Source organism: Epinephelus moara, chromosome 13 (genome assembly GCF_006386435.1).
Source record: "Epinephelus moara isolate mb chromosome 13, YSFRI_EMoa_1.0, whole genome shotgun sequence".
In the NCBI taxonomy this organism is placed as follows: domain Eukaryota; kingdom Metazoa; phylum Chordata; class Actinopteri; order Perciformes; family Serranidae; genus Epinephelus; species Epinephelus moara.
Genome location: NC_065518.1, coordinates 33,197,206 through 33,214,312, shown reverse-complemented (window position 1 = coordinate 33,214,312; position 17,107 = coordinate 33,197,206). Strand labels below are relative to the sequence as shown.

The window sequence follows — 17,107 nt, the reverse complement described above, 5'->3', positions numbered from 1 at the left end:
CACACACACACACACACACACACACACACACACACACACACACAGAGCTCAGTAACAGAACAGTGTCTGCTCTCTCTCTCTTTCCCTCCTCCCTGCTGTCACATACTTCACCAAAGTGTCACGTTACTTTGACAACATCTCGTGTGCTTACACATACACACCCCCAGACACACGCTCACAGAGACACCTGTGGTGTCAGATCACACTGTTGCTGAATATAGAGGGATTGCCTTACATGTGGCTGCTGGCTCACTAACTACCAACAATAGGTCTCTCATTTTAGCAGGTGACAATTGATTTGGCCAGGTGAAATGACATCTGTTAGTGGAAGATTATCCACATAAATTCCATAACTTGTCTAAAGGACAAATGAAACTGTTGGCAACATAGTGGTCTGTGTGCTCCATGAAAGAAGATGAACGATGCAGATGTGACTGAGGATGTGTTTCAGGAAGAGACAAACACCAATCTGTATCATTTCACTTGAGAGTCAGTTGACTGCTTTTGTGCTTTAGGAACTGAGTGGTGAGTGTTTTTTAGGAAAATGATCCAGCGCATTGTGTCCAAACTGCAACAGTGTAGAGCTGCCAGTGGTATCATGCAGGAGCTTGTCAGGTGTTGTCAGCTTTAACATTTGGCTTACTACTCATTTGTCTCCGTCAACGCAAGTCGTCCGCAAAAGTAGCTGTGAATATGATAATTTTGACTAATCACCTCTGTCAGTATCATAACAATATTGTAGGGTTGAGTATTGGTGCTTTCACGAAATATTTACAAAATGAAATTTTTGATAAATAATCATCAGTAATGTGGATGTGATGACTAATGCCTAGTTCACATTACACGATTTTCACCCTGATTTTGCGTCACGGAGACTATCGTAATCTTTTGAGTGTTCATACCTGGCGACGTGTGCTTCTGTCAGCAGGAGTCTCGCCAACTGCATTACGACCTGTGTGTGCACACCACAAGATTTCTCCACCGAGCCCTCGCTGATAGAGCCCCAGATAATGCGGTGACGTCACCAAACTTGGAGATGACACATCATGAAGGCATGGATATTATCCTGGGTGCAAACACAACGTGCACCCCGTGATCCTGTGGACGCTGCCATTGTTGTTGTTGCTTGCTGGCCGGCCTCTCTGTGTTGTAAGATCTTGGGAGAGAAACAAGCAACCAGGGCTATGGAAACAAGCCCAAAAGAAGCGGCTGCAGTCCGACATACTATTATACATTTAAATAACTTATTAGATGGATATATATCGAGGAAGGTGACGTTTAGCGAGCAAGCCCAAAAAAGCAACTCCATTTTAGAAACAAGCCAAAAGTCGCTATTTGGCAAGTGCGGCTTGTCCTCCTCACATTTCTTCCGTCCTCCTGCGTGCCAACGTGGGACGTAGCCCACCTCTCATTGGCTAATGCTCTTTGTCAGTCGTGTCACACTTCTCCCGTTTTCTAGCATGCCAGATATCCAGTCCCAGTCTCAGACGAGGGGGCGACTTGCTCGTAGGCTTGTTCACACATGAGGACTTTTCATGGCAGACTATCTGCCGACTCTCCTCCGACCCAAGGTGGCTCTCAAGAACCTCTGCGACGTCAAAATTGCAATGAAAATTGTGTGATGTGAACTAGGCTTGAGGCCCAGATCACACAGAAAGTGTTTTAGCAGCTAGAGGTGGCTTTTTGCATTTGTTTTTGATAAGAATGAAACTTTTTGCTCACTGTTTTTGTGTTGCTACGAGCCTCGTGTTTCTGCACTCTAGGTGCCTGCTGTTTTGGTCGGAGCACTCTGAACTCCTCCTGTTAAAAAACTTGAACTCTGAGCAGAATAGTGCCCCACATCATCTCTGCTTTGTTTTCCATTGTCCAATCGGATGATTTGAGAGGCAGGCCTTCTGTGGTGATCAGGACAACAAGTTTACAGTTGGTAATCAGCGGAGGAGAAACTAGTGGTGCTCATTTTCTTAGCAGGACCAATTGTTATGCTAGGCCCGGTGATGGACAGCAGTTTGTCAAACTGTGGCCTTTGTATTGTGACAAGCCCAAGGCACAACTGTAATGTGGATGGATTATCTTGGAAAAGGAGAAGTGCTCCCGTGTGACCAAATTTGACAGAAATTTATTTATTAAGTGCATAAAAGAAATCTTAGATCTTCAACTCAAACCTGTTAAAAATGGGAGCAAAAGCAAATACACATACATACAGTGTTGGGGGAACTACATCAAAACTGTATTTTAACAAACTGTTAGCTAACTCACAATGAAAAGTTTTAAGCCACATTTTAACTACTCAAAAATTGTAAGCTTGTCAAAACAAAGGTATTTTCAAAGAGTAGTTCAACTACATCCACACTACATCACAGTAAATGACCACTGTCTGAGTCTGGAATCTCAATTTGTTAGTGTAACTGTGTTTGATTTAGGGATTAGGTCAGGCCAGTTCTCACCTAGGCAGCTTGTAAATGTTTTATGGAGAGGATTGGGAGCAATTGTTGGACTGGAATGAGGGAAATGCTCCCTGGGAATTTCATGATACTCGATGGCAGACATCTGCGAACCAAAGGTGATTTTGGTCAAATAGCAGGTCACTGTCATTTCATAAAAATATGGTAGTGCCAGTCAGATGAAACTTGGTTGATGTTTAAGGTTCTTAAACAAGAACTCATAAATGGCTTTCTGGTGGATATGAGGTAAGATATTATATGTATTTTGGGGTACTGGTCTTTGGAAGATTCATGTTCTCTTCTAAAATGAACATTGGACATAGTGTTACAACCACACTGTGACTAAAATGGACACTAGGCCACAGCTCCAGTGTATCAAATAATCATGACCACTGGCCAGCTGCTCCTCAGTCACCCTGTACTGTGCTCCTCACATATACAAAACATACATACAGTTTCATCATTTTAGTCTCTGAGCAGCAATATGACCATCAGTGCTAAAACAATAATAATCAGAAACAATCCCACAGTATGTTCCCTCATGCCTCAGCGTCTCCACAGCAACGAGTATTGTCCCTGAGAGGTTGTGTGTTTGAAGTCTTAACAAGCCATCTGTCTTTGTCTCCATACTATAAATGTGAATGTGTGTCATATTTGTTGTTATGTCACTGATTATCTTGTGCACAAGCTGTCCTTGTGTCACACCGTGGTGTGTTTGCCTCAGCCATTTGTTGTATTCCTAGTAGAGCTTGAACAAATAGCCTTGAGGTATATAAACAGTCCTAGGGAAAGGTTGAAGACAATAATTAAAGTGGTTATCCACAATGTATTTTAATGAGTAGATGATAAAGTATCTGTGCATGTTTTCTAAAGAACACAATATATCACATTTGCTATTGAAAGGGTTCTCCTTATACTCAGCTTGTAAAAAATGCTGATCAGCTCGTCCTGTCCTGGGTGACAACGTCATTGTAGTCTGTTCAGAACAGATCCTTAGCAAGCATGCAAACAATAACCTTTGTAACCTTTTATGTTGAATTTAATGAGTTGTTACTCAATGAAACAGAATATGTAATTTCATTTCACAGGATGTTTAGGTGGTGATCTGTTTATAAGTGTGTTAGCAGTTCATTATTTCTCAAGTAGACTGGTAGTCCTTTTCTGTCAGAAGACAAATATACAGGTTTAATTAGTACCTTTAATTGAGTACCTCAATTGTAAGAATGAAACATATACCAGGAACAAGTCTTGTCAAGTTTAAAATAACCACACAGAGGACTCCTATTATTTTCAGTTATTTTCACAAGTAAGGCCTTGTGGGGGGTTGGATGGGTGGTTGTGGTGGGTTGGTGACAGTGATTGTATCAGGGTGGCCATGGCTCTTGGCAACACCACTGTGCACCCAGTGGGATTGAACCATTGTAGATGTTATCATTTACACTTGTGTGTGGTATCCATCCATTTCTCTTAATGTTTTATGGGTATACTGCAAATTATTGAGCAGAAGTGCTTGATGGCAGTATTGGATTTTTATATTAAAGTGATGATGATTTTGATAATTGTTATTCATTATGCTTAAATGGTCAAAACAGACATTTCTGTCTGGTTATTTTGTCCATTAACAATTTCTCAAGTGACTTCTCAGAACAATTAATGTAAAACACTGTAGTTTTATTAAATTTCATATTGTATATACCATGAAAGATGAATTTATCCCGATCCCCCCAGTCCTAACTCTGTAAAATTTCATGACATGCTTAAATCACATTTGGGATTTATATTAAATTGTTGTTTTTATGCACTTGATCGTATGCTCATATTCCATTTCTCTCCACTCTAATGAAAAGAGACCAGTCGGTGGTCATGGTGACCATGTTGCCTTGGTAACACAGTCTCTGTGTGTATCGTGTCTAAACAGGCCAATAGTGAGCCAGAATAGATTGCAGTGGTGGTGGTAGAAATAGACTCACAGGCATATACATGTGTGTTATTTTCTGTCAAAGTAAAGCTAAACATAGTTTCAGCATAGGAAAGTGAGGCCTTTATGAGGCGAAGGTTGATGATGTAAGAGTTCCACTCTCAGCACTGTTAGTAGATCCTCCAGCTCCAGTGTTGGCAGTATTCCCTCAAATTAAGATGTAAGAAGAGGTAGAAAATTGAAATGGACAGGATTTGGTGGATTTAGTTATTTATCTTCACACACTAGTGCCACATACCCACTGCATGGTACGGCACGGTTCTTCTCTTTTTTGGTTTATCAATCAATCAATCAATCAATTTTATTTATAAAGCCCAATATCACAAATCACAGTTTGCCTCACAGGACTTTACAGCATACGACATCCCTCTGTCCCTCGCAGCGGATAAGGAAAAACTCCCAAAAAACCCTTTAACGGGGGGAAAAAACCGGTAGAAACCTCAGGAAGAGCAACTGAGGAGGGATCCCTCTTCTAGGACGGACAGACGTGCAATAGATGTCGTACAGAACAGATCAACATAATAANGATAATAACAGTAGAAGTATGACTAATGACTAATGATTGCAGCAGCAGCAGCAGGAGTCATCTGGCAGGACCACGGCAGCAGCAAAACCACACGTGTCACGCTATCCAGGCACCGCTGTGATATGAGTTAATCTGAGAGACAGTGGAGCACAAAGGCTCCGGAGAAGAAGCCGAGTTAGTGACATCCAGAATGGCCGAGTTAGCAAGATGCAGTAATAGGATACGAGAGAGAGAGAGAGAGTTTACCATTAACAGAAGTGTATGATATGTGGTTCCTTTTAAAATACCGCCTCAGTCAAGGTTCCAAGCAAGCAGGTCCGATACTAGAAGGTGGATTTAAAACACTGCAGAGATTTGTAAGAGAATCATCACTTGCAGGATATGTGACAGCTTGCACAAACCCACTGTTTTTAAATAGCCCAGTTACAGTCAATAGTAACTGCAAATTTTTTATTCATTCGATCCAGATTTTGAAAATGAGAGCTTGCAAAACTACAGCATATACTTTGTACACTACACCGTATACTACCTACCCTACACCATGCACTACGCTGTGCACTAGGCTGGACTATGCCATACACTAAGCCTTACACTTGGGCTGGGCAACATGGACAATGGTATTTGCAGGCTGAATGGTGATATGTGATATATCTCTATGAATTGGACTACATGTTTTCAGTTGCAAGTCAAAGCCACATTTGAGATGTCAAAATTATTTTTCTAAAAACAGATGTGTCTAAAATAAAATGCAAAGACAGGGATTTTATTCCCCTGTTTGAAAATATACAGCCGCACAACATGTAAATGAAAATTATAAAAAATAAATAGCAGGGCTGTACGTTAACATTTTTACACATAGCACTGGAGCTGCAGAGGTTTAAAGGTTTACATTTGTCCTCATTATATACGTCTTGTATATGAATACACTACACTGCACTATGCCATACACTAAGTGGTACACTATGTTGTGGTCTATGCTGTACACTATGCTGTACACCATGCCATACACTACGTGGTGTACTATGCTGTATACTGTGCCATACACTACAGTACGCAATGTTGCTATGGAAATCAGCCAAGAATCCAGTCTACATTAATGGGGTACTATTCAAAGTGGAAAATGAAAGAGAGAAAAGAACTCTAGTACCAAAAGTGAGTTGAGTCGAGTCAAGCTGAACAATGGAGTATAAATGTGGCATAGTTAAGCGTTTTTTTTCCTCTGGGTTAATTTCATAAATTACATTACAGACATTGAAGAAGATTGACTATTTTAAAGCAGGATGATTTCTAATGACCTTTCTGTGAATTGCTTTATAATACTGAGTGTATCACTAATTTAGGAACTGAATATAATAACATATATCTTTTCATCACTTACTGACAGATTTCTGTGCTTCATAGTAATGTGTCTAAGGTGTATCCAAGGTTGGCAGAATCCTTTTAAGAATCTTTGGTGGTAAAAAACAAAGATCAAGATACTGTTATGAAACCATTAGTTTATTTTGTTTGTATTGTTTATATTATTTTGTTATTGTTTGTAGAATCAACTGGGCTGATGGAGACTTTAAGCTGTGTGTCTTTCTTATAGCGCATAGTGTCTTATTGCAGTGGTAAAAGAAATCATCAGAGTGACAAATTGTGAGAATATAAGAGAGACGTTTATGCTGACCTCTGTAGCACTGCATTCCAAGGTGCTATTTTAGTGTGTATGCTGGTTTAATTTAGAGCTGAACAAGGCTGTGAAAGTAGAACACTGCAGCAGGACGAGAAAGAGACAGACAGACAGAGAGAGAGAGAGAGAGAGAGATACACAGAAGGAGACAGGTAGAGAGAGAGAGAGAGAGAGAGAGAGAGAGAGAGAGAGAAATACAAATACATCACCTTGAAGACTCCCCAAAATAACCTCAGTTGAACTGTACACACACTCAAGCTGTGTGTGCCACCAGTGTGGTGACTGTGGTTTGGTTTCTTCTTCCTCTCTGTCATCTGTCAGTGTTGTGTACTGTACATTGTTGCTTTGTGTGTGTTTGAGTGGTGAAGATGATTTTAATATCTTTCTTCTTTGTTTTGTAATCATTTTCATTAAACAACAAAATAGTCTTTTCTACTTCTCTCTTTATTCTCGGTTTTACCCTCCCTTACGTCTCTCTCTGATGCTCCCCTCTATGCTGCTGTGCATTTAAGTGTGTGTGTGNTTTTTTTTGTTCCATAGTGAGTTCCAGCTGCACTGTGTTTATTGTATGACTGTACTTCTGTTTCTGCTCTTTGCTGCTTATATGTATTTACAGGAAATACACTTCCATTCTGAGCAGTTACTATATGATGGAACATTTATAGAATTGACAGGAGTCAGAATTTGATTTTAGGGATTAGAATAGGTGTATTTATTTGTGTGATGTATGTATGCATTTCACCATTGATTGCTACCAGTTGCATGACAGAAATCCTGCTGCTCCTCTTCACTAAAATTGTTTACAAGTACAGCAAGCAGCATAGCAAGGTTTGTTCCTGTTGCTTCTATAGGAATAATTGTTTTTCCTCAAACCTGTTCTTAAAGCTGCTTTCACACCAGTGTGAGGTAACCACCCTTACAACCACCTATTTGCAGGAATGTTACCCCTCAAAAGCAAAGTGTTTATGAAAGCGACTGCTGCCTCAATGGTACATGGCTGCAATGGTAGGCAGGTGCTTTGGTGAACACTGGCAGAAGAGCAAGCTAGCTTGTAGCTGCATACTGCAGCAAAACAATGGAAATCACTGAAATTACCAAGGATTTCTGCATATTTGGAACTCAGAGTTTTTAGACACCAACATTATCAGCTCCTCCATATTGTCTTCTTTGTGCCTCCGGGATGCCCACTTATGGGTCGGTTGGGCTAACGCCAGAAGTTTAACACGGTGAACTCAGCACAAATCTGTGTTTGTGGGTTAAAATGTTATAAAATAATGTAAAAAAAGGTTTAAAATATTGCACTGATTCAGCATCCCACTTTTATGTAGGTAGGCCATGTAAACTCAGTATGATGTAACAGAAATGTCACTGACCATTGATATGTCTTTGAGGGTTAAGTAGCAGATGTCTTAGTAACCTCTGCAGCCTTGTGTAGCATTCATGTAGTGTTGGAATAATCTGAAAAATAACTTCCTAATCATTTTTCTGATCTGTTTTCATTCCCCTTAGTTATCAACATGTTGTTCAAATGGTCTGAGCTATGCAATGCAACACATCTTTGTAGCATCCATGTTGTTTCCACATTACAACTTACAGCTGATGAGCTCGCTGCATTAGAAGAACAACCATTTGAGAAGCACTTAAATACACAATTGGCCTTGGCTGGCAGAGGTCTCAACTCAATTCTGATTTAATCACTCTTCACTTATTCCTTTTGTATCATTGCTGCTCTACATTATGACATGTTAGGGATTCATTTACACTTAGACATCTGACAGGCTGACCTGGTATATACGGGACGCTAAAAAGAGTTGTTTAAAAAGATTAGTTAATTCATTTTATTCATTCTCAAATGTATCCATCCAGTATCGACTACTTTAAACAAATTGTGTTTTAGTATGTTTGATGCTGATCCTTAAATACCCTGTGCACGTGTGCGTGCGTGTGTGTTTGTCTTTCAGGATGAGGTGGACAGTCAGAACCCAGTATTAAGAGACAACCATCAGCTCCATGAAGAAGTGAGGGGCTGGCTCAAAGACCAGAAAGTACAGGAAATTTTTATGCAAGGTAACCATCTTATTATACTCTTGGTATTGCCAAATAGCACACTCTTCAGGTATTATTGCGATAGTGTACAAAGTGTAACATTGGAACATTTTTTGTGACTGTTTTAGTCATCATGTTCTGGTGACTGTGCACTCAGACTGCTCAGTCATCTCATTATTGTGACTGGTATGTGAGCCTGTGGTAAAGTTTTCCTTTTCCAGCCAATTGGACAATAACACTACTTCCTGTTTCTTCCAGGTCCCTATTCATTGAATGGCTACCGTGTGCGTGTGTACAGACAAGACTCGGCCACCCAGTGGTTTACTGGCATCATTACACACCACGACCTCTTCAGTCGAAACATGGTCGTTATGAATGACCAGGTACACACACTCACACACACACAAAGTTCTTTAAAATGTATGTGCGTAGTTCATGTATGTACATAACGTAATGTAGTAGTATAATGCACCAAGGGAAATGACAACACGGATACAAACAGAGAAATTAATGAGTACTTGGTACCTGAAGTTTGGCTGATATGGTTTTAGACTCCAACTGAAAAAAATGAATAAATAAATAAAGTACACTCAACATGGTGTTACTTTCGACACCTAATGTTGTAAGTTTTATTTTTTCTGCCAAAAAGGTACATTCGATTAGAATTTTGTTTATTAGTTTTAGTCAATAAAAATTTAAGTTTACTATGACCTCTCGGTCATAGGACTCGGACTTTCAATTTGTGTCAGTGTGTTAATCTACAGAGACTCTGCCTTCTGCCTGTATTTTCTGATTTTCTTCTTATTTTGCTGTATTTGGGACGTCCCTGGGCACAGTGTGCAGGTGAGGTCGGGACTGTATAAAAAGGTAGTTACCAGGTTCCAGACCGAAAGCACCAGACATCCAAGAGGAAGGTACTAAAATTGTGTACACACAGGGCAGAAAAACGCAAATATAATGTGGCAAAACACCAAGCGGACACAAGGTTAGGTTGGCAAAGGCATGATCCACCCTGCTCTTCCTGATTGGCTACTACAAGGTACCTTTGTTGGCTGGGTTGGGTAACCAATAATTCCTGCACAGTGTACCTTCACGACATTTAAGTCTAATTCTTGTCGAGTGTTTTTCATTTTTATGTCTTCTAAGTATTCTGAAGCTACAGCTGTTGACATCTTTGTTGTGTACAGCAACCGTGGTTACAGTTGTTTACCTTTTTATTCCAGGCTGTAGACTGACTCTATTTAGTAATCTCAGTTGTTATTTCCCAACTCTGACTGTTTGAACAATCACATTATTGCAGCTACCTGTGCTTTTCATTGCTGTACAGCAAGGCTCACCCGCTTGTTCACTAAAATGCTGTTTACTTGTCTCGTTTTTAGCATAAAATGAGCAGCTAAAATAGAGATGTTAAAATATCCCTTTGGCAAACATTTGGGGGAATTATCGGTCTGGTTTACAGTTGGCATGAATTCTGCACTCATTCCACCGATAGTCTATCAATCAGTCAATCAATTTTATTTATAAAGCCCAATATCACAAATCACAATTTGCCTCACAGGGCTTTACAGCATACGACATCCCTCTGTCTTTAGGACCCTCGCAGCGGATAAGGAAAAACTCCCCAAAAAAACCTTTAACGGGGGAAAAAAATGGTAGAATTCTATGGAGACAAAGAATAGCCATGTGAAAATAACTTCAACATTACCTCCACAACTTCATTTGTTATCTTACCACTTGGTTATCCATTTATATTCCACAGTCACTTATCCTGTTTGGTGTTGCTGGGGGGCTGGAAACTATCTCAGCTGACATTGAGTGGGAGGCGGGGTACACCCTGGACAGGTCGCCAGACTATCACAGGGCTGACACATAGAGACAGACAACCATTCACACTCACATTCACACCTTCGGCCAATTTAGACTCACCACTTAACCTGCTTGTCTTTGGACTGTGGGAGGAAGCTGGAGAACCTGGAGAAAACCATAGCTGATGTGGGGAGATCATGCAAACTCCACACAGAAAGGCTCCCCCACCCTGGTTTTGAACCAGGAACCCTCTTTCTGTGAGGTGACAATGCTTTGCATTTAAACAGTTATTAGTTTGCATGTTAGACTGTATGAAATAATGGATGTAGCCACCACTATGTCACCCACTGGTTTTTGAACTCCCCGTTTTGAAGTGTCAGGTTTGACATTTTTGCCGATGCCATCTGGTTTGTTTTTTGTAACCAGAAGTGATAATTATTTGGCTTTGGTCAAGAGGTTGTCAACACATATGTCGTCACAGTTTTCATTGACTCAGTTACCACTATGCAAGTGAAAAACAGCACCATCATAACCGGGAGTTGATTAGGTCAAACAGACTGAGTGTAAAGTGAATCTGTTGTGTGTGTGTTCAGGTGCTAGAGCCTCAGAACGTGGATCCGTCTATGATCCAGATGACCTTTCTGGACGATGTGGTCCACTCCCTGCTGAAAGGAGAAAACATCGGCATTACTTCCAGACGAAGGTCACGATCCAGCCAGAACAACAACAGTGCCCACGTGAGTACATACACCGCCCCCCCACACACACACAGACAAATGACACAACGGCACAAACAGTTCAGTTTTTCATAACAGCTGACAGTGGTACTGAAGTGGAGGAACACATTCAAAATTATACTATTTAACTGTGTGTATGCTGTGTTAGATATTAAAATAAAATAATGTCCAATAGAAAAAATTAAGATTATTAAAGTGTTATAAACCGAATGGTCACATTGAGTACATAATAAAATATGTACTGTAGTGCCATGTACAGTCAACAGTTTCTGCATAGAAATAAGTTCAAAGCTGCCCTTAAATTCAAATTTAGCCTCAGCTCTAACAGAATTCAATATCCCTCTAACAGTTCATGCAGGTGATATCATTATGTCATCCAAGCACCATCAGACCACTTTCATAAAAATTGAATAACCAGCCTACTTACAGTCCAAGACTGAAAAACGTGAACATAACAGAAGCACTATTAAAAACAGGAAAAGTGTCATTTTGGCCATCAGTTTCCAAACAGATGAATGAAATTATGTGATGACTTGGCAAAAAAAGAATGCAGTCACTACCTTTCTGCATCCAAGAGCTTTATGCGCTTTGCTTGGGCGGTGTCCCCTTTACATGACTTTGGAACAATGAAAAACATCAACAGTTCTTTGAAATAAGGCCAACACTCCATGTTTCACACTTTTCACGTCTATCCTTTTTATAGTTTTAAAGATATAAACCTGTAATCTGTTTGCCTGATGAAGGTCTAGTACCGAAACATCGCAAATAAATTATATATTGCAAGTTAGACAGTGTGTGGGAGTCCTTTTGCAAAGATATAAACCTAAAAATAATCTCACAGGATAAGGGCACAGTGAAGACCTGAATATATACACATACATACAACATATATATATATATATATATATATATATATATATATTAGGGCAGCCACGATTAGTCGACGTATCGATGACTAATCGACTATTAAAATAATCGGTGACTATTTTAGTAGTCGACGAATCGGTTTGAGTCATTTTTCATGGAAAAGTACGATAAAAGTGTCCCAAAATACTCTTATTGCAGCTTCTTACGCTCAAATATTGGCAGCTTTACACACTCTCCCATGACATTTTTCAACATTTTAACACATTTTTCGATAAAATGATTAGTCGACTAATCGAAGAAATAATCGACAGATTAGTCGACAATGAAAATAATCCTTAGTTGCAGCCCTAATATATATATATGTATATATATATATATATATATAGATATATAGATATATATATATGTATATATATAGTTAGATAAAACAACCAAAGAGCTAATAGACCAAATGCAAAGTGTCATGGAGAAGAAAACACTGAATCTGTCACAAAAGAAGCCTAGTAAGTATGCATGACTGCTGCAATAAAAATAGATACATGAGAAATATGGAGAATCGAATAAAAAGTCCCTAAAAATATCAGCAAATCTCATCTCTGATTTAGGATTTACAGGAAATAATCTGCTCAAAATTCATCTAAAGTGCTCATTTTACACAAACTTCCTGCAGTTTTTTGCACCCACTTTTTGGGTTAATTGCACATTGCATCAGTTGTTCTGTGCTGTTTTTGTTATGCATTGAATATAATGTGAAATATCCATAAGAAATATTACTTAGTCAGTGGTTGTCAGTTTACTCAATGATAGAAAAGGGATCCCTTCAGGAAAAAGTCTGGGAACCACTGATCAAGCTGAACGCAGCCAATAGGTTGCCATTGTTGTTGTGTTTCTGTTGTTGTGTGTAGACTATTGTTTGTTTTGATTTGCCAACCATTTACTTGACCTCATCTACATTGTGTCTGTGTATCTGTGTCAGAGACATTGGTCAACACAGTCTCCCAAACCATCTGCAAACCTTTTCTTTTGCAAAGTTCCAAGCCAGAAAAATATCCTGTCACATTGCAGATCACTTTGTTTCCTAAATCAGCCAATAACTGTGGTTATCTGTGAGTCTGTTTGACGCATATCTGCTGTCTCATTTTTGTGCTCTCTTACTGAAGATAGCTTTAAAGTCAAATCAGTTCCTGTGGGATTGTTGTTTAGTTTTACATTGAAACACATGCAGACACACAGTACACTGTTGCACCGGTTACCAGTCGGCTCCTTTCATGTGACGCTGATGTAAGCAAAACATTATTTAGAATTTGGTGTTGTTTGGGCAAAAATACATGAGGCACATATGGAAGGAGCTTATTGGTGAACCAGTCTTTTGAACACTCTGCCAGTCAGTTCTGGTCCCGCAGTCATTAACAAAATCTCTCCTTGTCCCACATTTTCTTTATATTCATTTCATTTTGTTATTTTTCTTTTGTTTTTGTGTTTTTTTCCTCGTTGTTGACACATTAAAGATGGCGGGAGGGAGACCCGGCGGGACCACTGGCAATACTCAGGTACCCCCAACCCCCCACCACAACCCTCCAGACCAACACTTTGCACAAAACACTACAAATGAAGAAAAAGCAAAGCACTTAAATGTAGAGTCACAGCTGAAAGACATGATCTGTGCTTGACTGAAAGGAAAACTTTCTGAATTATCAGTCTGGCAAGAAAAAAAATTGCATTGGCATTTCCATAAACTGTAAATTAGCATCTGAGTATGTTTGTCTGATCCTCAATAACTGAGCTGCAGATTGGTCTGGTCTTCAGAGCGTCACTGGTTATTGGTGGGAAATCTCCACACAGGAGTGATTTATTGAAGTGATTAATCCAGACTTAAGAGAGTCCAAAACTGTCTCTGAGAGCAGGTGCTCCTGGAGCCTAGAATTTTTTTTTCCCTCCATTGCTGCTCTGGTGATATCTCTGTAATGCACAGAGCCCTTAAAGTCCTGACAGATAATATTTTGTGTATCTTGAGTACACAGGATATTTTTTTGTTGGAATAAGTTGTTTTCTTGTGAGCACAAGTTGACAATTTGCTTCTTTCTTTTTTTCTCACAAAATAAAAGATATCACCTTTGAGGACTTAAGGGGCTCTGTAGGAATGAATGAAAAAACAGTCAGCCAAAACATTAAAATCACTGAGAGGTGAAGTGAATAACATTGATCATCTTGTTACAATGCAATTTTCTGCTTGGAAACCTTGGGTTCTGGCAGTCATGTGGATACTACTTGACATGCTCCACCCACCCAAAGACCATTGTAGACCAAGTACACCCCATCATGGCAACGGCACTGCCAAAAGGAAGTGGCCCCCCCAGCCAAAAAATGCACCATGCTATAATGCAGATACTGCTCAGAAATGACACAAGGAAGGTGAGAAAGAGCTGAAGGGTTGATCCGGCCTCCAGATTCCTCAGATCCCAATCTGATCGATCATCCTTAGGCCGTGCGAGTACCCCAGAGGTACCCCTGAGCCACGGTGGGGCCTCTTTGAATTGGACTTGGCTCTGACTTGGCATGGACACAGGACCACTGGGAGGTGTCCTCTGGCACCAGGGGTGTTGGCGGAGGATCCTTTGAGTTCTTTAAGTTGTGAGATGGGGCACCAGCATGTCCCACAGATGCTTAATCAGATTGGAATCTGTGGAAGTGTCGTGGGTACTTGGTCTGCAATAGTATTTGGGTGGGTGGAGTGTGTGGCATCCTCATGAATACCAGCACCCAAGGTTTTCCTGCAAAATATTGCATTGGAAATGGATTATCAATGTTATTCACATTATCTGTCAGTGGTTTTAATATTTTGGCTTATTGGCATATGTTAAAACGACTTAAGGGGACAGTTCACTCCCAAATCAAAAATACATATTTTTCCTCTTACTTGTAGTGCTATTTATCAATCTAGTTAGTTTTGGTGTGAGACGCTAAGTGTGGGCCTTAGAGATGTCTGCCTTCTCTCCAATATAATGGAACTAGATGGCACTCAGTTTGTGGTGCTCCAAGCACCAAAAACATACATTTGAAAAACTCAACAGCAATGTCTCTTTCCAGAAATCATGACCCTGTCATTTAAGATAATCCACAGACCTTGTTGTGAGCAGTTTCATGTAGGAACTATTTTCTTTCTACTGAACTACACTTGCCAACCATATCACCACGCAGAAAAAGGCGTGCATCCCATCATGGATGAAAGGCCTTTGCTTGTTACAACCCGAAATGTAAACATTCGCTCAACGCTAGGTGAGCTAGCAGCAGATGTATGCTTTTTTCTGTGTGGTGATACAATTGCCGAGTGTTGTACGGTACAAAGGCAATAGTTCCTACATGAAACTGCTCACAACAAGGTCTGTGAATTATCTTGAGTAACCGGGTCAAGATTCTTGGAAAGAGACATTGTGGTTGAGTTTTTCAGATGGATTTTTTAGCACCACAAGCAGAGTGCCATCTAGTTCCATTACATTGGAGAGAAGGCAGACATCTCTGTGGCAGATATCTCCAACACTCTGCAACTCACACCAAAACAATAGCTCTGCAGGTAAGAGGAATAATATGTATTTTTGATTGAAAGGTGAACTGTCCCTTTAAATTGACTTTGTCATGGTAATCTGTTAAACTGTGAGGTTCCATAACAGGCTGATAGTCAAGCAAAATAAGAAACTTCAAGCAGTTTTCATGTCTTTCATATTTATAACTCTATCTCCCCTCTCTCACGAACAATATTTTCACTTCGCCATGATCTGTTTCTCTCAACATTTGTATCCCTAAATTTATGAAGCATTTAGTGGAGATAAGGCTTTACAGAGAGAATCAAAATAACTTTTCTACACCAGTTAGTGCAAAACAGTGACAACATTTGGGTTACCTCAATTGAACCCTTTGACTTTTGCACCAGTTTAAAGAAACATTTTGAGATTCACAGAATAAAAATCAAGCACTAAAAACTAAATAACTGCAGGTAATAGAGAGACAGTTTCTGGCAGTGTATGGATGCACACTGATTAACATCTGCCACAACCTGGAGATGAAATGTCAAAGTGAAATATTTATTTAAAGAGCAACTCCACCCAAGCCAAAAATCCTGCCTGCACTGCCATCTAGTGGCTGCAGCCTCTGCTACACATTCTGCATTACAGCATTTCAGTGACAAAATGCTACATCATAGTTTCCTATCACAGCAGCTGTGATGATGAGTGTTGACAGAAGTGAATCATCCCACAAAGGTCAGTGCACCACTGTTTTTTTGCATAGTGTGGAGTTGCTCTTGAATGCCAAGCTCTTAAATTAAGTCCAGTTTGTAATTCCGAGAAACAGTCACCTCCCTGCTGTTTGATTGTTGCTGTATGGTGGTGTTGCAGTTTATTTCTATGGGTTGGGGCTAACACCCCCAAAGCCTTATCCATCTGCTTCAGTAGCCCAGTGCAGGATCAGACTCTGTGTGAAAGGTTAGGATTACAAAGAGAGAGAGTGTCGTTCTGCCTTTCACAAATGACTGATCAGGAGGTAATCCCACTGCACCAGACGGTCCATGATCTTTAGCTCTCCTGCTCAGGTGCCCACCATGCATTATTTATGCCACTATAATTCCTATGTGGCATTAGCCAAAATTTATTTTGTCTCTTTTAATAGTTCCTTCTACATGGTGGTTCAGCAGTATTATTTAGCATGTTTAAAAATGACCAGCGTGTCCTAGACAGGGTCAGGAAGACAGAACAGCAATTAAACAGAGTGGCACATCAACCTTCTACCAGCAAGGGGCTGACAAGGCTCCATAGTAACTCTGCATACACTGTCCTCTGCATCTCGTCAGGTATAACTTGTGAAGTATCCAGCTCTACATTATTGATACTTTATTCTTCTTTCACAAAGTTAACAACAACACAAGAGCAACTGAACACCTACTGTTGGTCAAGAATTATACTTGACCTGTCTGGATCACATGGAATACATGAATGTGATTTAAGAGGCATAGAAACCAGACTGTGCGTATATTCATAA

At 40.0% G+C, this 17,107-nt stretch overlaps 1 protein-coding gene across 3 annotated transcripts in view; it reads left to right on the top strand.

Moving 5' to 3' along the window:
* Positions 1–17,107, top strand: part of jmjd1cb (jumonji domain containing 1Cb) — a 180,889-nt gene that overhangs the window by 126,194 nt on the left and 37,588 nt on the right. For 2 of the 3 annotated variants that reach the window (XM_050059862.1, XM_050059864.1), the window contains 4 exons: positions 8,582–8,687; positions 8,925–9,049; positions 11,066–11,209; positions 13,585–13,626. In XM_050059862.1, the coding sequence (XP_049915819.1) occupies positions 8,582–8,687; positions 8,925–9,049; positions 11,066–11,209; positions 13,585–13,626 (417 nt within the window). The remainder of the gene's footprint in view (positions 1–8,581; positions 8,688–8,924; positions 9,050–11,065; positions 11,210–13,584; positions 13,627–17,107) is intronic. The other variant, XM_050059863.1, reaches the window with a different exon arrangement.